Source organism: Oratosquilla oratoria, chromosome 33, assembly GCF_046742065.1.
Source record: "Oratosquilla oratoria isolate Oo_2021 chromosome 33, ASM4674206v1, whole genome shotgun sequence".
NCBI classification, from domain to species: domain Eukaryota; kingdom Metazoa; phylum Arthropoda; class Malacostraca; order Stomatopoda; family Squillidae; genus Oratosquilla; species Oratosquilla oratoria.
In genome coordinates, this window is record NC_134809.1 from 37,016,562 (window position 1) to 37,036,561 (window position 20,000).

At 41.9% G+C, this 20,000-nt stretch overlaps 1 protein-coding gene across 1 annotated transcript in view; it reads left to right on the forward strand.

Annotated features, from left to right (window-relative positions):
- The window catches only part of heca (hdc homolog, cell cycle regulator), a 124,689-nt gene that overhangs the window by 88,290 nt on the left and 16,399 nt on the right, over positions 1 to 20,000 (forward strand). Inside the window, exons 3-4 of the mRNA XM_076172772.1 lie at positions 11,620 to 11,808; positions 14,049 to 14,231. Of these exons, the coding sequence (XP_076028887.1) occupies positions 11,620 to 11,808; positions 14,049 to 14,231 (372 nt within the window). The remainder of the gene's footprint in view (positions 1 to 11,619; positions 11,809 to 14,048; positions 14,232 to 20,000) is intronic.

Below are 20,000 nucleotides of genomic sequence, written 5' to 3' on the forward strand. Positions count from 1 at the left end.
GAAAAACCAAAGTTAAGGGGGAGAAAGTCAAAGGAAAGTATTTGATGATAATAAAAGGTAGCAAAATCCTGGCATTAGTAAAGACTATGTGGGCTGTGGGCTCTTAGGTAGGAAGGGGAGGATATATGTACACTTGCGCGCGCAGACAAAATGTTACAGTGAGTGGCAGTCCTGGTTGAAACATGATTACATTTCTAATGTGGCAATGTAGCAACCTTGAGTGCCTGAAGGAGACTTATTAGATGAACTTTCCGCTTGCCCAGTAGGTGACGATCCTTAGAGCTAAGGTCTACTTGATCTTTATGCAGCTCCGTTGGATTTTTATACAAAGAAGGTTGAACTGATAACATGTTGTAATGTAGGCATGGAAGTAAGCTTTCATTCATTATATTCCATTTTGTAGTCATGATTTCACTAGATTAATGCAAGCTAATTGTAATTGACGGTGTCGCGTTGCGGGCTAGCACAAACTACGGATTGGGGGACGCGTTTAAATTCTTGTTCAGTTAAACTAGACGGGATTCCTAGTAACTGTGGACTATTGCTCAAACGCACATATGACGTCAGGGCTTGTTAACACGGGGTAGCACTTCCGACATCAAAAACACACCGACTCAATATAACACTGAAGAAACGTTTAGACATACATACAGGCTCTCTAACACCAATCCTTGAAAGGTAAAATATTTACCCAGTTGCATGATAATATGTAAGACGATTATAAGACCAGTTTTATTTTAATTTTTGAAGTTTTTACTGGAGTGATGCAAATGTTTTCGTGTTTTATTAGTACAATTTGTGTTGTTGATTGTGTAAACTTGATTAGAGAAGATAAGCGCGAAGACTTCATCTAGCAGCCTAAGAAGGATAGTAAGGCAGCAAACTCATTGATCGCAAGGCTGCAACTGTGGAAGAGGTGATGATAGTTGGGACCTCTCCAGATTTCGGCAAGTGAAACCCGACAAATGCATCGCGTAGATTCATGTACTGAAGCCTTCGGTGACCGCCCGTCCATGTCCTTGGATCGGAGGAGCGAGGCGAGTTCGTAGAGCGAGTCGTAGCGTGAGCGATGGTCCCTCCTGTCCATCAGGCTCAGCAGTGGGCGCTTAGTGTCCCAGCTGGGCTGGGCTTGTGCGACCCACACACCTGATTACGCTTCACTCACTACACACACTTGCAACAGACTCAGGGGTTTAGAATAAGCTACTGTGTGCACTGCCGAACCTCAAATGTCTTAGACGAAGAGAAGACGAAGCTGAGTTTAGCTAGGCCGCCGCCAAGATTTCCCGTGTCCGGGAGGTAGCGTAGGGCCTAACGAGAACATCATGGAGGGAGAAGGGAGTGTTCAGATCCGAATGGTGCTCTGAGAGCCTGAGGAAGGCATCCGTAGAGCGCGGTAGGTCGAGCGACCGTGTCGTCCCCCACACACACGCGTTTGTATTAGGCCTAAAGGCAGATAGACATACTTGATGTGATCACCAGTTGCCAGGCTAGTCGACGAAAGCCAGAAGCGATGAACCGGGACAAAATGAAAGTCCTTAGATATTGTGGAAGATTTTCATGTCATCAGCCATACCAATTTTTTTGGAAACCTTAATTTCTTGGATTCAAAAAAAGTGCTTTTAGGTCTATACAGTAGGTGGGAAGCAATGAAGGCTTTAGGATGCTCGAGTCATTCATTTAGAACCTCGTCACCACAAACCCTCACAGCTGGCTCTAGTGCTGAAATAGAGAGAAAGAGAGAGAGAGAGAGAAAGAGAGAGAGAGATAGGCATGGGGAGTGACACAGAGATAAAGAGGGATGGGAAGAAACCATTGAGCGCCCAAGTTTTGAAACTACGAATCTCGATGATTCTCCAGCTACCACTTTCTACCATCGTTTAAATTCTTCATAGGGAAAACACACAGGCAGGTAGGTTTGACCAGAGCAATTGTACAATATTCATTTGTTTGACGTGGGCCACTGTTGTTGCACTCGAAATGTAATGATCCGCCTTGTAGACCCGGAGACTTTAAAATCGGAGCAGTGCACGCCCTTCGACAAGACCAGGGTCAAGGCAGGTAGGTGTAGTTCTTATATGTCCCTTTAACCGGCCATTCACTAGGAATGCCTTGTAGTTTTCATACCAGTTTACCGGACAAGATGATATAATCAGAATCAATATATTCACACCCATACCGTGACATACACCCCAACCACATCTCACCCCCCACATTCACATACGTGCTCGCGTGCACGCACACACGCGCATACACACACTGACACACACTGACACACACACACACACACACACACACACACACACACACACACACACACACACACACACACACACACACACACAATTTAATGTACACTTTATAATGATAGTATTGTGCACCTGATTTACTAGTGCTTGACCAATGCGCTCCCCATAATCGAGTCGCTCTTGTTTCCTTTGATTGACACTTGCTGATCATTCCGCCACCCGCGTAGTTTTCCAGCTGACGCGTGACGTGGTGACGAGGATCACATTCTTGTATTGCAAGCATAGCATTAAATGATTGAGAATTGATGAGAGATAATAATAAATGGGCCAATGAGAAAGATCCACAAAAAATCGCCCCCTCCTGTGCGGAGCAAGCGGGAGTTGGAAGCGGGTCTTGTATGTACTTTTTTTTTTTTTTTTTTTTTTCCTGCGTATGCTGAACCTCTGAATTTTTTGTCGGATAAAAACTAATTATGTTCCCTATTTACGAAATGAGTTTTAGTCATTGTTGAATACAGATAATATCTAAAAAAAAATAATGTCTAATTGTGTCTGAAAGGTATGTCAAGTATGGTGCAAAAAAAAATATATATATATGGGTGTGTTGATTACGTCGAAGAGGAGAATAAGTGGAAATATACTTCCCTTGGGTTTTAATACGCGATATTTGATTGAAACCGAGAATGGTAGAGTAAGCTTTTTCCGCATTATAATTCTATTCTGTTCTATTGAAAATCAATACTGTTTTTGACATGTTGAGATGATTTTTGTCCCACTTCTGTTTCTTTCAATTAGATCTCGGAAACCAGAATTTTTTTTTTTATCAAATTAAGTCTTAACTACTACCAAGTAGCGTACAGGAATCCATTTGAGGAGAGGACCTAGTCTGTGAAGGCCCAAACTAGAGTTGATTATTGTGATGCACTTGCAGCCATAGTGGATTTTTTTCTTTCTTTCATTTTCTTGGACACCGAGTAATTGATATGGCTGCCAATAATCTCAATGATTTCTGATGAACTCTACATAAGTTATTCATTTTTTGCTGTAGTTTCTCAAATACTCGTTAAAATGAAAATGAAATAGGTGTTTCTACACTTTTTTTAAGAAGGCAAACCTAACAGCGTTCTGATCTTTTAAATGTAGCAGTAGTTTTCAACTCTGAATAAATAGTCTCTTTAAAAGAGTCGTCCATAACAGTTCGTTATAGGAACCATGTACTCTAATCCACCTATGTCTTTTGTAGTTACCGCAATGAGGACATCTCCCCTGTATAAACCTTCACCTCCCATCTCCCTCCTCACCTACCACGTATATGCCACCCTGCTTCGCAACTTTAAGATCCACGTTGGATTTTTTTAAATGGCAAATAGTACTTTAGAATAGCCGAATAGAAGCCATCGATAATATCATTCCGAGATCGTCAGTAATGCGTATTTAGGGATTCAAGAATCAGTATTGACGAGTCTTGAAAGTTGCCAAGCAGTGGTGTACCGGTGATCCTCCAATACAACAAGTATAGGAGAATTCACCCGTGGGGAGATTGTCCTCCTAAGCCCCCCGTGTGGCCATCATTTGCGCGAGGATGATCTTCAGCACCACATCGTAGAGGCAGCAACAGCGGCACATATTACAACATCGCACAGCAACGACAAGAACTACAGCTGCACAACTTGTCCTACCCTACCCATCCTGTCCCTCGTCCCCCTTACACCCTTCTCTTTGTCTGTTTATATGTCCTTTATCCTGACCCATTATTTCCCTTCCAGGTTAATAACCACTTTCGAGATTTTGCGGAAGCTATGGCGGACTTAGGGCATTAGGTACATGAATTTGTGGAAAAAGACTTCTTGTATGTTGAAGGGTTTTCAGTACAGACGTATAATTAATTAAACTTTACCATGAAATGAATTTATTGCGTAATTTTAGTACCATGATAATCTTACGAAGGAATATAGGAATGTGCTTGTTAGGCATAGCAATAAATTTGTTTTCAATTGAGCTACTAATTTATTTGGTTTCGAATCAATGTATTCTGTGGTTTGTTCTGCTCTCACCTACTCTTGATATCTATTTTTTGTCCCTAAACTCTCTTCAGCTAATCGCCACTCACAATTTTCCTTTCTCTATGCTACGTAATTCTCACGCAGTCATTCCGTCCCATATATCCACTTAGACCCAATTTACTTGATCTCCTTGCAAACTTACCCACTTCCTCCTCCCGTACTGTGTGTGTTGGAGAGAGAGAGAGAGAACGTGTTTGTTATTTTTTCCAATTGTATATCTTCTCTCCTTGCATTGATTTTGCTGAGAAATAAAAATAGTCTTCCACTTCTGATGTCACCCCAAAAGGAACTATAATTTACCAAGTTTCCCTTGATTAGCTCCTCTAATCTTTGCATGGCCCACAAGCAGATTAAGAGAAATTCAGAGTGTTCTATGCACCTGAATCGGCGTCACCGTAATGTAGAACTTAAAACTCGCAAGACCAAGACCAAGGCATAGGTATTTTCAAGGTATTTTTTCAAGCGAACATATGTATCGATCGGAATTGGCCATCATTCCCACGAGAAACTTACCAACCACCACAATTTAGGGTGAATCCACAGCAGCTTTTCCTGGGGTCTCTCTGTTGTCATTCTGCTCCTCTAGCCTAGTTCTGTCCAGTAGGGCGGTGTGCATCGGTGATGTGTATGGTGTCTGCGTGGTGTGCTACTTCTGGGCTGGGTGCTGTGGATTCGCCACGCCCCCGTGCGGCTACGCGAAGTGAGGTTGGGAGTATGTGTCTGCAGTGTGGTGGAAAATGAATCATGTAATGGACAACACCTTATCACACGCCTCCGTCAGCAATTACCGCGAACTTGGGCTAAGTTTCACTCACTATGGTAGTTTATGGACTCGGCTTCGTTTTGCTCAAGGGTGGCGCTGAAATCCAGCCAGCTGGAGTTCAGCTTTGTAGCTGAACAGGATTGATTTATTTATCATTTTATTTACAGGTTGTAGGCGATCTTGTACCCTCTGGTTTCAGACTCTTCGGTGTCATTGGGACGCCACTTTTTTTTTTTTTTTACGTCACACCCCTTGCATTCTGTATGATTATTATGTGTATGTATATATATATATATCTATATATATATATATATATATATATATATATATATATATATATATATACACACACAATTATACAAGTGCGTATTCCATTTTTCTGTTTAAAACACGGTTGAAATATTTTCGTGAGCATTAGTTCAAGATAGTTTTTTGTAGGAAGCTCCTGGGAGTATACTACAACTAATGACTCGCCATCGTAAACCAAACTTTTGTGGAAGTTGGTCAGTCAGTCTCGTGTGCGTTTTGGGGCCAATTTCATGAAAAGAAGTAGAGAGTCGCACGTGAGTTACCCATATTCAGTTTCCAGTTGTTGTGGTATGAGGTTTACTAGGCGTCAGAAGCGTTTTCAAATGTGTACATCCTTATGCACTTGTTTTACTTATCTTTCTCAAGTGGATGAACTTTCGCGCAGGAGAGACTTAGTCATTACTAATCTGCTACACGCGACCCAATACTCGCATGGAAATCGAACAAAGTCTGACCAGGCTGGAATTCATCGCCTGAGTCTTTATTGACTAGATGGACTACGTACCTCGAAGCGGGGAGGGGGAGGGGAGGGGCAGAGTTTAGGAGATATTGGAGGGAAAGATATCTTTGTTTGCACAGCTTCCGAATGTAGTATCATAATATGTTTGCAGATAAACTCGAAACAAACGCACTTGTACTGATATACGACTCAGAGAATGCGATAGTTTGAAGTAATCGTATTCATATTGTGAGAGTTATATTTATGTCGTAGCATGAGAACATCACTCCACGCAAAGAAAATATTTATATACGTTATTTCGAGAAAGAAATGTCACTGCAGGCATGAATATGATATTTTGAGCGAGTTGTATTTTGCCAGAACTTTTCAAATCCCAAGTTCTCTGTTTGAAGTCCTGTTACCACAAATTATGAGGACGAATCCGATCTTCACGCCTTCCGTCGACTTCTTCTCATTGTACATAATATCCCACTTCTTCTCGTGTGTCTTCTTTATGGAAGGCGACGGTGGTTATGAACAGGAAAGGCGTCTTTCATTCTTTTGAGAAGTAATTGTGAATGTTAACGGCATACATTCATGCAACCATACATACATATACTTGCAAATAAGTATACGTACGTACATATCTACGCTCACACGTACATACTTATGTACAGTGCATACATGTATACTGTACATGCACCCACGCACACACAGAGCGTACATGTCTCCTAACTACTACTTACAAGCCAGCCCATCTGTGTGTGACCCCTCGCCTTCCCCCTTTGTACCCTGCTGCTGACCTGGATTCGTCCGTCTTCGGCCCCCGTGGGCTCCGCGAAATCCTGGTTTGGCCTTCGTGGCAGCGAGTGTGTGTGACGTGCAGCCTGAGTCGATGCGATGGTGACCTGCAGATATGCAGTACCTTGGTGTGGGCTTCCTTCTCTTCCCTGCATTTTGCTGTACCTTCCTGCCCTCCTTTCAGATGTTCATTTATCGTTTGCGGAAGCAGAACTCCAAGCCGACGAGTTCTTTGGGATTTGAGTGCGAGTTGATAAAATTCTTGTTTTTTTGACGTGCCCCGTACGTAGAACAGTGTGCGAGCTTTAGTTTAGGTAATTTTTTATGATTTTATATATAAAGACCCTGTCGAAGAGATGTAGATTGTTTAAGACAATGCGTCGTTCACCCCCCTGCTGCATTCTGTCACCACAACTTAGGAGGATCCAGCTGATATACCCTTGTCCTTCCCTGTCCTTCCGCCCTCATCCTCACGTACTAGACCCAACTACCCTTGCTGCTTGGTGGACCTTTCAGACGCAGGCCTTCAACACTAAGTCCACTCGGGAGTATACGTAATGAGTGGCGTTGGTTCTGCATGTCTAAGGTCCAGTCGGTTAGCTTAGCTGGATCCTCACGCCCCCGTGCGGCCTCGCGATACCCTGAGCCAAGCTACGACCAACAAAGCGCTTTCCTTCAGAAAGGCGGCTTGACCATGACGCCAGGCGGCCGTTGTGGCGCCAGGGAGACCCTGGGTGGTGCTGTGCTGACTTGGCGCACAGCAACCACCATCATGTTTTAATACACCTGCTTCCGCATCGTCTACCTTCTGATACTACAACAACCAACCTTACTGTCACCTTACTCTCACTCTCTCACCCTCTTTCCATGTGGTAGGGATTTCTTGTGGAACCAGTTCGCTATGGGGAGTCTACGCACGGGTTGTCACTGTATTCTCTTCTTAATAAGATACTTAATTAGCCAAATAGGAAAAAGAATTCGCACCCACAGAAGCGCGTGTGTGCATGCGGGTATCATAACTATCATTCAAACTGTTTTGACACCCATGAAATGCGAATGCCGTAAATCATGCTGGATAGGAGTAGATCCGAGGGGATTTAACTGAAACGAAGTAGAAGGTTCTTAATCTTGGAAAAGGACTCTGGGATTGGCATCCCGTACACAGCGTGATTTATCCACCACCACAATATTAAGAGCGAATCCACGTCCATGGCTTTGGCTTGTCACCATTTTTTTTTCTCTACACTGCAGTTGTCATGCAATACACAAACACATCCATAGGTAATTGTTGCCAAGTACAATTCCCTACAAGATTCCAATTAACCTGCTTGGTTAAACTTCCTGGCAATTTACTCATCCAGTCACCCCTCATTCTACAATGTATTCTATAATCTCATTCTCTGGTCTGCTCTTCACTCGTTTGGGCTTAGTAGTTTCAAACCAATACAGTTCACATCCCATCCTTGTCATACACATATTTTTTCTTGAATCAACATTGCTCTTAATGTAAATGGTATAAAATACCATAAACGATTAGCCTGTCTTGAAGGTCGCGCCTGGATCTAAAAAGGCCCATCGCTGGGCGGTCGCGAGAGAGAAAAAGAAGAAAAAAAAAAGATACCTGCGTTAGCCAGTGCGTTAGAGTATGTAAGCAACTTTATTTTATGCTACAGTGTGAATATATATGTATATGTATGCTTTTGTACGTATACATACATATTTGAGAATGATGCGTCTACTGATTGTTTATATTCTTGTTATAATTATTATTACCGTCGTTATTATTCTTATGATCATACTTTTGGGATTTTGGGGGTGGGTTAACTTACCATGAATTTTATCATGATAAGCAAAGGACTTTCAAAGTTCTTAACGAAGAACTACATAGGCTCATAGTCTTTCTCAGGGCTATCCCTACATCAGTGGGATCCTTACCAGCACACATCACACATGCTAAGAGTTCTTTACGGTTCTTATGGTGGTGACCTATGTAGTTCTGGGGTTCCTGGGAGGTCCGTTCAGCAACCACATTTGCGGAGGTACTGGGGGTTTGGGGAAGAACCTATTGACATAATTATCCAGATTACAATTTTGATCAATATGTTAATGGTACTTTTTTTATTCTAACTGCATTTAAACATCAATATTCCTTCTTGTACACAATCATCACATCCCTATCACACTAGGTAACACAAGAGTACGGTCCTACTAGTTTATCTCTCCCCCCCACCAAACCATCTTGGCACTGATAGTTTTCTTCGTCACACCTCGGGTATCACCGCAATATTGCTTAGATCCAGGCTTCTTTGCGTTAGTGTATGATTACTCTATCAGTGAATGCATTCAGTTTGGTGCAACTGTGAACATATATGTCTGTGTCTGTGTGCGTGTGTCGGTAGGCATATCTTACTACAGATAGAAATGAGCCTTGATCCTTCGGAAATGTTTGTTTGGTCCATAGTATTATAGTGTAACACTAATACGCACTTTAGAACAACAGTACGATGACATTCACAGAAAGGAAGAAAGACTCCCACCAAACACGAGGACATTGTTGGACTCGTTTAGACTCCCACCAAACACGAGGGCATTGTTGGACTCGTTTGTCCTGACACCTCTCCCCACTACACCCTCCTATTTTACATATAATTCTTGTAGCCTCCTCACGTGGATTCGCTCCTTGCCCCCGCTATGGGCTCCGCGGAATGCTACAGGTGACCAGCGATTTTGTCAGCACAGAAGCTTGAGCTTCGGTTGAGAGTGAAGAAGTTCATGTCTTTCAAGTCTTCACAACCATAGCGTTGGACCTCCTTTTCTTGGAGTCGGGCAGCTAATGGTTTGGTCATAAGAGAAGACAGCTGAACATGTCCTTCAACGGCAAGCTGAGGCTGAGCTTCTGTGGATCATCGTGTGAATGTGTGCGTGAATAGCGTACGTGAGTGTGATCTTTCAGTATGCCCTTCCCTGTTCTGTCTTCCTCCTGGGCCACCAAAGTCATCACTTTCACCCCTACTGTATGCTCCAGTATCTCTTGGTCAGGATATGATCTGTGGAAGTGGATAATGCGTTGGAATAGGCGGAATTCGGATCCTTACGAGTCTTTTTTTTTTTTTTCAATTAGGGTATAAAGAGATAGATTCAGGTCGTCTGAAAATATATATGATCATCCAGAACCAGGTAATAGAAAATTGCGAAGAACTAGTGTGAATCTGAATATTAACGTATCCAGGATTTTTTCTTTTTCGTTGAAATACGGTTATATACCAGAGGTAGAGTGTATTGTTGAAGAACTATGAATAGCAGAAGAACAGTAAATTATGATGCAACTCGCCCTAAGCTCCGACTCTCGATGGAATTCTTCCGCCCGTGTCGTATCTCAGCAGGGCATTCTGCACTCTGCTTGAATAAGGGATTTAGCAAATGCCAAGGGCTGTCTGCCTTTGCGTGTAGGATTCACCACCAATATTTATTGTTAGGGAAACAACATAACCATGCATTTTGGTCTCTCCACATTTATAGCGTTGTTCTCGTAGCCTCATCTAGAACATTCTGCACATAACACGAAGGTGATTTTGATAGCTGCTGCAGGAGCGATTCTTCACTTGCCTGTGGTCTGTCGTATGTGCCATGTTTAGATACGATCACGAAGAACAGCGAAAATGTATTACGGCTCCACAATTTCTCATATTCTATGGACAAATTTGTCTTCAAGAGCGTCCATAATGCCACGTCCAATTAGCAGTGTTTCGATAAATAGCACGATTCGATTACAGGATAACAACATGATAAAGAGGTGTGGGTAGGTGCTGGGTGGGAGGATGTAGAATAGGAAGTCAAATGTTCACAGGTGGCTGCTGTATCTTGTCCTCACACTGATTTCACAACAGAATTTTGCAATGAAATGTGATTATGGAGTGTGGGATGTTTACTGATTAATGAAAGCACGAGACGAAGGTGTATATGCGTACGTGTAACACGTCATTACACACAAGAGGACCTCAGGTACGAAGTGGGAGAGTTGTTTATTGATCGTGTAGGATTCCGGCAGGATGGCTCAGACACCGCCCACTCTCTTTGGTTCGGGCTAGAGGGTCGGCGGGACTACGTCGTCGTCGTCATCGTCGTTGTTCTCCTCCCCTCCCCTCCCCGCACCGTTGCTGGTCCGTCTCCCAGCTCCGTACATTTTTTTTTTCTTTCGTATACTCATTCAGCCCGGTGCCCTGCACTCAACAGAATGGCATTAGATGTAAGGCAAAGGGTCGCAAGGTTGGAAGGAAATAATCTTTTCGCTATTTTTTGTGCGGCCTTCGGTTGCAGAGTTGGAAGTAAACAAGCTGGTTTAAGGAATTCTAGCTTAGAATGTTTGGACAGATATAATTTTTTACATATTCACCCTGATTCTTTTAATCTCCTTGAGCGCCGTGTTATTGATGATGAATTCTACAGGTCTTATGTTCATGAAAAGTGCTGCATTTTTTTTTTTAGTGTAAATCGATTTACAGACAGTATAGTATTATATCAAAACGGTTCCCCTTTCCTAGCCCCTTTTTTTCAAATCGTTACGTTTCCAGTATTAGGACTCGTTCTATCTAGTATCCAACCAGAATTTTTCATTCACGTTTGTACTTTTTTTATTTTCCCCCTGTATATTTCAGTTATTTCTCTTCTTTACCGTGTAAATTGTTAATTTCGAAACCTTGTTACACGCATACAGATGTGCACTGTCCCATCCTGTCTCTCTTTCCCCTTTCATTTCAAGATATATTTTGCAGACACAATTAGAATGTATCCCCGAAAAATTGGTAGTGTAAATAGTTCAATATAGGCCTGACTTGGCACAACCGTAACAACTGTTTATTCCAGTTGAGCAAATATAACCACGGTATTATAACGTTGACATAGCTTTAAGTCTTGCATCACGTGCTCTATTTATGTGCATACATATGGCCTGCCGGAGACTCTCGTTTGCTCCTTTTGCGTTTTCTATTTTAACAGATGGAAGACGACGGTAACCATGGCAATGACGATACACGCTGCTTTATCCTATCAACTCTAGCGGCACAGCGGTCGAGCCGAACGGCGTGTGCCTTGTGTCATCAAGCCCTCTTCGTGTTCGACCGGTACCCGCTCATTGATGGCACCTTCTTCCTCACGCCCCTGCAGCACGCCAAGAGTGCTATTCCGGTACGTGATTACCTAGTCAGTCATTTAGGATATGAACAGGTTGCAGCTAATTAGAGGAGGAAGTTGAGGAGTTGGTGAGCTCTTCAGCACTTGAGCCGAGTATTAACTCTTACATTTCTTCAATTAGTATGTATTAGTCGTTATATTGGTTGGGTATGAGCATACATATGTTTACACACACACACACACATCGTCGGATTGACGGCGAAGATTGGAACTCGAAAAAAAACACGCACCTATTGTGGATTTCAGCGACGAGGGAATACCTGTGTTGTATTAGTAGGGAAGGGGAAAGCTCGTGGTGTAGTGAGCAGGTTAAAAAAAAAGGGGAGGCGAAGGGGAGGTATTGTTGAAGAAAATGGAAGGAAATGAGGAAGGGGATGAACATGCCTCAAATGCCAGGAGTGTAAACAATTAACGATGTGCAGACGACACAGCTGATGTCGAACAAGTAAGGGAATTAATTAAAAATAGGAATATAGATAAGAGCAGCTCAATGGAAAGTGGAGATAATTACTTCTATGGATTTAATGAGGGAGGAGATGACAACCTCCCCCGGTTAGCAAATCTAGAACAGGAAATAGAGAAAGAAATTGAAGAAATTTATAGGCTAGAGAAATACAGTATAGACCCGACCAGACCAATTAAGGTTGAATTCAGGTCACAAACGACAGCAGAGAATGTCTTATAAAAACAGGGAAACTAGCAAAAAGTGACCAGTATAAACAGGTATGGATAAAAAGATGATTAAAGAGGAAAGAGAGGAAGGAAAAACAAAAAGAATTGAAGCTAAGAAAAAAGAACGAAAACAAAATAGAGTCGGACAAAGAGAAATTCTATTGGAGAGTAGTGGACAAAAATACATAGTCTATAAGCAGTTCATTGAAGGAAGGAAAGGTTCCAGAAGATTGGAAAAGAGCAAATATAGTACCAATATATAAAGGGAAAAACAAAGAAGACCTTACTAACTAGAGACTGATCTCTCGTACAAGTATGGTAGCTAAAATTTGTGAAAGAATTATCACAATTAGATGGGTAAAGCATTTGAAAAAAGAAACAATGTACTAAATCCAAGGCAGTTAGGAATTAGACAAGGAAGATCATGTGCCACAAACTTGATGTTTCTATTCAAGACTAATAGATATAATACAAGAAAGAGATGGATGGGCTGATTGTGCATTTCCAAACCTGAAAAATTATTTTGATAAGGTGCCACATAAGAAATTGCTAAAGAAATTAGAAACTGCAGGAGGAATACTGGGCAAACTACTTAAGTGGATGGAAGACTTCTTGTATGAAAGAAAAATGAGAGTGGTGATATGAAACAAACATTCCAATTGGGATGAGGTGATTAGAGGAGTTCCACAAGGAACAGTTTTGGCCCTAATAATGTTTGCTATATATATATATTAATGATATGGATGAAGGAATTGAAAGTTATATGAGCTTCTTTGCGGACGATGCAAAACTGTTGTAAAAAGTGAACACTGAGGAAGATTGTGAGTTGCTGTAGAGTGATCTCAAGAAAGTATGGGAATGGAGTAGGAAGTGGGAGATGGAATTCAGTATTAAGAAGTGTAGTATAATGGAATTTGGAAGAAACAAAAAAGAATAGTGGGATCATATAAACTGGGACAGGGAGAAATAAAAAAAAAGTGGAAAATGAGAAGGACCTGGGAGTCATTATTATGAATAATATGTCCCCTGAGAAACATGTAAACAAAATTTTTGGAGAAACTTACAATAGGAACAATGAAAGTAGCATTTACATACCTGGATGAAGAAATGATGAAGAAAATACTAGTCACTTTGATAAGACCAAAATTGGAGTATGCAGCGACGATGTGGTCACCAAGTACAAAAAAATGTATAACAAAACTTGAGGGAATACAAAGAGCAATTACGAAATTGGCACCAACGCTCTCAGAACTATCATATGAGGAGAGATTGGCAAAGCTTGAGCTACAGAAATTGGAGCAAAGAAGAGAGGAGACTTTCCCCACAGGATAATAGACATTTGGAACAAGTTAGATGAGAATGTGGTGTGTGCAAAAACGATACACAAATTTAAAAACAGTCTAGATAAAACAAGATATGGAGACGAGACACCACGAGCATAGCTCCCCTTCTCGTAAAATACAACTAGGTAAATACACACAAACACAGAATTTAATTTGGAACTGAATTTGTATTGAGAAAGGTTGCACTTTTAAACAAGGCTACGTTTTTATATTGCTTAGGTTCGTGTGGAGGGACGCCAGCAGTACCTGACAGCAGTATGCATGGGATGCTTGGAAGGCTGGTGTGTCACTCTTCGCTGCTGCGCTTGCCACCGTCGCTGGGACGGTTCATCGCTCATCCTTGGTACCATGTACTCCTTTGACATCTTTGCTGCCATGCCTTGTTGCGAAGACAGGTTAAAAGTAAGTTGCTACATCCATTAGTTTAATAATGATTTCTGAAAAACATTGACTTAATAAATCGGGTATCTTGCTGTCTTCTCAGTGAGATTAGTGAGGGAAACACAAGATGAATGAAAACAGGTGGAACCACAGGAATTCGAGACAGAATTATGCAGCATGTTGACATCACTTGTAACATTATCAAAATAGTAATATTTGAAACCCATGTTTGAATAATCATTCATTTCCAAAACAAATAGAATAGTAGAATGGCCACATGCTCTGTATTGTTTGTGTGTGTGTATATATATATATATATATATATATATATATATATATATATATACATGTATTTTTCTTCATCAAGTTCCAGTTCAACTAATATATGGTCACTTTTACTTAGTGGTGTCTTATATTCAATCTAGTCCACTATTTCAGGTTCTGATGTGATTATTAGGTCCAGTCTCGATGGTTCTTCCTCATTTCTATACCTAGTATTCTCTTGTATCCATTGTGTCATTGTATGTTCTGTAATCATATCAAGTAGTACATTTCCCCATAGGTCGTCTCCACCCTTCACTGTCATCTCTTCCCAGCAGATTTCTTTACTATTAAAGTCACCCATTATAACTATTCTTCCTCCATCTTCCATTATCTTAGTGTTATCCCTGTGTCTTCTAAAATATTCTTGTGTTCTCTTCCCACGAAGCCGTTTTAGGAGATCTATAATTTACCACAAACTTCCTGCTCTTCTTGTCCCCGTTCTCTTGACCTCCATGATGACTAAGCTGCTTACTGCTCCTTCAAACTTTATGTACTCATCCCTATGGTTGATGTAGGGGGTGCGAAGCAATATAGACTGCCTTCATTGTTTTGCTTTACTTTTTTGCTTGTCCTTTGTGGAGTACCTCTACTCTGTTCCAGTCTGGGAGGTGACCACATTGGTCCAAATGAACCCCTAGTGACTTGGAGATTTGGTGAGCTATGACGTCATTTCTGTGTTCATATGTCCGTAGCTCTACTGATCTTCCTGTCTCTCCATAATACCCTAACAGGCAACCCCTATATGTTATGTTGTAGACTGATCCTTTCTCAATCACTTATTTTTATTATTCTTATTCTTGCTCCTGAAAATCTCTCTTAATCTTGTACCCATGGAACAGGCGGTTCTCACACCTGCTTTTGTGAGAATTTTCTCAAACTCCCCCCATGTAGTTCAAATTGTGAACGGACAAATTCCCATTTTTGCCCTCCTCGGACTGATTGTCTGCCTTTCTTCTCATTACTGTTGCTTTTTCTCTTAATCTGTGCAGTAGTCCTACCAGGTATCTGAGCTTTGTGAACATACATACATACATATACCAAGGCATTTCCCCCTTACAAGGGAGGTAGCCAAAAAGGGAAAGGCATAAAATCATTTCCACCCATTCCATCCCTGAATACACTCCACACCTCTCCACCCTCCCTCTTATCTGAGCACCTCCTGGATGACGGGTCATCCCTGCACCTTGTCCACTGCCCTGGGTCAGAAGCAGTGTCGCAAGACACAGCACATCCACAGCAAGGCCGCTTCATTAAATCGGCGACCCCCCCTCTCCGTCCCCCCATTGCATAAAAGGAGAGGACGGGGGGGGGGGGAAATCCCTTTGGGCTGCGTCAAATTTTGCTCACACATACTACCTCACCTCCACCCCCCTCCCATTCCACCTCATGCAATCACAACATCATCCATATACAACCATTCTCCATTCACCCCTGTCTTCTGTCCTCTCCCGTCCTTCCTCAACAGACATTCCCCTCTTCCCCAAAGCCCCCTTCACCCCATCCATCCACCTCATCCTAGGACGTCCCCTCATGTTCACTCCCTCCACATCTGCCTTCCATACCTCTTTTACTAGTTTTTCTTCACTCATTCTTTCCATGTGTCCAAACCATCCTAATATTCTTTCATCAACCCTATCTCCCAGCTCCTTTTCCACCCCTGTTCTCCTCCTCACCTCCTCATTTCTCACTCAATCCAGCCTAGTAACCCCCATCATACTTCTCAGACACCTCATCTCAAACACATTCAAACTCCTTCTCTCTTCTTCTCTTATGTTCCATGTTTCTGCCCCACACAGTGCTGTTGGCACAATCACTCCTTCATACAGTCTCCTCTTGGCATCCATTCCCAAATGTCTATTCCTCATTACACTCTTTAATCCACCAAGGCATTTACTCACTTCTCTCAATCTACATTCTACCTCCACCTTCACTCCACCTTTTCCTGCCACATTTGCACCCAAGTATCTAAAACTATCCACTTCCTCCAGTTGCTCTCCCTTAATGCTCACTTCCAGTCTACTGCCACTTTCACCCCTTGTACATCTCATCACCTTACTTTTACCCACATTTATCTTTAGCTTTCTTCCATCACATACTCTCCCAAACTCTGCCACCAACTTCCTCAATCCCTCCTCCGATCCTGCCACAAGCGCAGTGTCGTCAGCAAACAACAGCTGGCTCACCTCCCACTTTTCTCCATTTTCTTTAACCATCTCCAATCCCTTGCCCACTACCCTTGCATTTACCTCTCGCACCACCCCATCCATGTATAAGTTGAACAGCCAGGGCGACATAACGCATCCTTGACGAAGTCCCACCTTTACCTCGAACACTTTGTAAAATATATTTAATTTCATTCTCTAGAAACTCTTCGCTGCAAATGGGGTACGCCCTTAGGAAGAAACCTATAACTACTCCAGTTTTAATTTTGTCACTATGTGAGGAGTAGAAATGAATCACATCATCTTTGTTGGTGCATTTTTTATGAATCAAGAATGCCACTCTACCACCTTTTTACTATACCTTATTCAAGAATGCTAGTTTGTTATCCCCCTCATGCTCTATGGTTAACTCCCTGCCCCCCACCCTTGCCCCTCCCTTGCATAAAAGTATCATCTCTATACAGTCATTCTTCACTCATCCCGATTTCCTGCCTTCTCCATTCTTTGCTCAACAGATATTCCCCTCTTTCTCAATGCCCCCTTCACCCCATCCATCAATCTCATCCTTTTTGTCCCCTGAAGTTCACTCCCTCCACCTCTGCCTTCCATACCACTTTTACTTATTTATCATCACTTTCCATGTGTCCAAACTATCCCAATAATCTCTCATCAGCCCTATCTTCCATCTCTTTCCACTCTTGCTCTCCTCACCTCGTTTCTCACTCTGTCCAACCTAGTAACCCCTACCATACTTCTCAGATATTTCATCTCATTTACATTTAATGGAGTGTTGCATCGCTTTATAGAGTAGGTGAAATTAAATTTTCAAATATGCATTTAATGAACTTAGGTATAATTACCCTTACATTAGTGTATAATTCCTCAGGGTATTATGTTCCTCCCATGTATATATAATGCATAGTGAATATCTAATAAAGATATAGTGAGCTCTAGTGAAGCTCTAATTACTTAATGGAAAGGCCGTCCACATCATTCAGTTTGGTATGAAATAAAAACTTAGAGTCTGGGGAACACAAACTATTGGATACATTTTATCAAACTAATACCTCTGATTTTTTTTTTATTAATTTGTTTCTCTGAATAATTAAAAAATGCTGCAAAATTTAAGTTGGAGGAGGTGTAAGGTGGGCGTGGCTATTAGATGCTTGTGGAGTGCTGGGTGCAGCTGTGATGCTTTTCTCCTCTTTTTCCTTCTTCTTGTTTCTATTGCAGGCACTCACGGGCCCTCTCTATATCCTGCCGCTTCACACTCTTGTTTCTTGTTCATTTTTCCATAATCACAGCAACAGTACAGGGCGAGGAATCAAAATTGTTGCGTACGGTGAGAGCACCAGGAGCGACGTCACCTTTTTTTTTCCTTTTCAAGAGTACTGGTGCCCTGTCCACTGTCTTTGTGGGGTATGCTGGTGGGAGGAGTTGCCAAATATCTCCATAAACACAATTCTGTAGCAGAAAACGAAATAGCTAGAGAAATGTTGACGCTATTTCAATATACAGAATGTTATTTATGCAATGGGATTGCCAGAGGTTGCCAATATCTTATCTATTTTATGCTGTATAAAAATAGAAAAGAAATACAGTTGTATAACTTTGTATGAGTGTTACCACCGTAGAGATTCTTTTAAAATGTTTACCTAAAATTCACTCATGTACCAGAATTTTTCGAATGATCGCTGACGACGCTCCCTTAAACTTTTCCTCTCTGCCTCTCTTAAATTCCAAGTCTCTGCTCCATACAATGCCATCGACACAATTACCACTTCATACAATTTCCTCTTTGCATCTATTCCCATATGCCCATTTCTCATAATTTTATTTAATCCCCCAAGGCATTTACTTGCTTCCCTCAATCTACACTTTACCTCCACCTTCACTCCTCCCTGTACTGCCACATGTGACCCCAGATACCTAAAACTATCCACTTCCTCCAGCCTCTCTCCTTTAAGACTTACTTCCAACTCGCTGCCATCCTCTACCCTTTTACATCTCAACGCCTTGCTTGTACCCACATTTATCTTCAACTTTCTCCTATCACATACCTTTCCAAACTTCGTCACTGACTCCCTTAATCCCTCCTCTGACCCTGCCACAAGCGCAGTGTCGTCAGCAAACAACAACTGGTTCACCCCCACTTACCTCTATTTTCCTTTACCATCTCCAGTGTCCCGCCCATTACCCTCGCCTTTACCTCCCACATCACCTCCATGTGCACACAGAACAGCCATGGCGACGTGACACATCCCTGACGCAGTTCCACCTTTATCTCAAACCATCTCTCACATTATCCCATTCTAACACAGGCTCTACTACATCTGTAGAAAATATTGACTGCCCTTAGCAGCTTTCCGCAAACCCATATATCTGCAAATACCCTCAGTCCCTTAAGTCTACCTAGTCATAAGCCTTTTCCAAACATATAAAGCCCCCCCCCAAAAAAAAAAAATAGATAAAAAAAAATCCTTACCTTTTCCTAAAGCTTTCTCAAATATACTCCGTACTACAAAAATATGATCCACGCAACTCCTACCTTTTCTAAACCCACATGTTCTTCACCAATTATTCTTTCTCCTAATCTCCTCAACCTCTTCAATACAAGTCAAATATTCGCTCGCACATCAGGTTGCCTGATGTACGATGATGCATCACGATATGCACATCACAAAATATAAATTTACTGCTGTTATACTCGTTCTCTTTCACCCTGAATAAATATAACGTCACAGAAAACGTAACCAAGTCTGTTCATAGAATACGGGGGTCACTCAGCTACAACTACAAAATAAATATAATCAGGAAGCCGACGTCAGCATCCTCGTATACCCCACTCGCGGCTCATGCCGCATACATAGGCGTCATCAAAACCCTCCCATATGCCTTCTCAACTATATTCAACAAACTGATCCCACTGAAACTACTACACTCACATTGGTCCCCCGTTTCCCTTGTAAAGCGGAACTATGCAGGCACTCCTCCAGTCCTCCAGCACTCTACCCTCCCATAGACATACATTAACCAACTTCACTAGCCAGTCCACTACTCCTCTCTCAGACATTCTGCACGACACCCATCTAACCCAGGTGCCTTACCTGTTCTCATAATGTTCAAAGCTACTTGCACCTCATCTCTTATTTGTTATCCACACACACACACACACACACACACACACACACACACACACACACACACACACACACACACACACACACACATATTTATATATATATATATATTTATATATATATATATATATATACACACACACACACACACACACACACACACA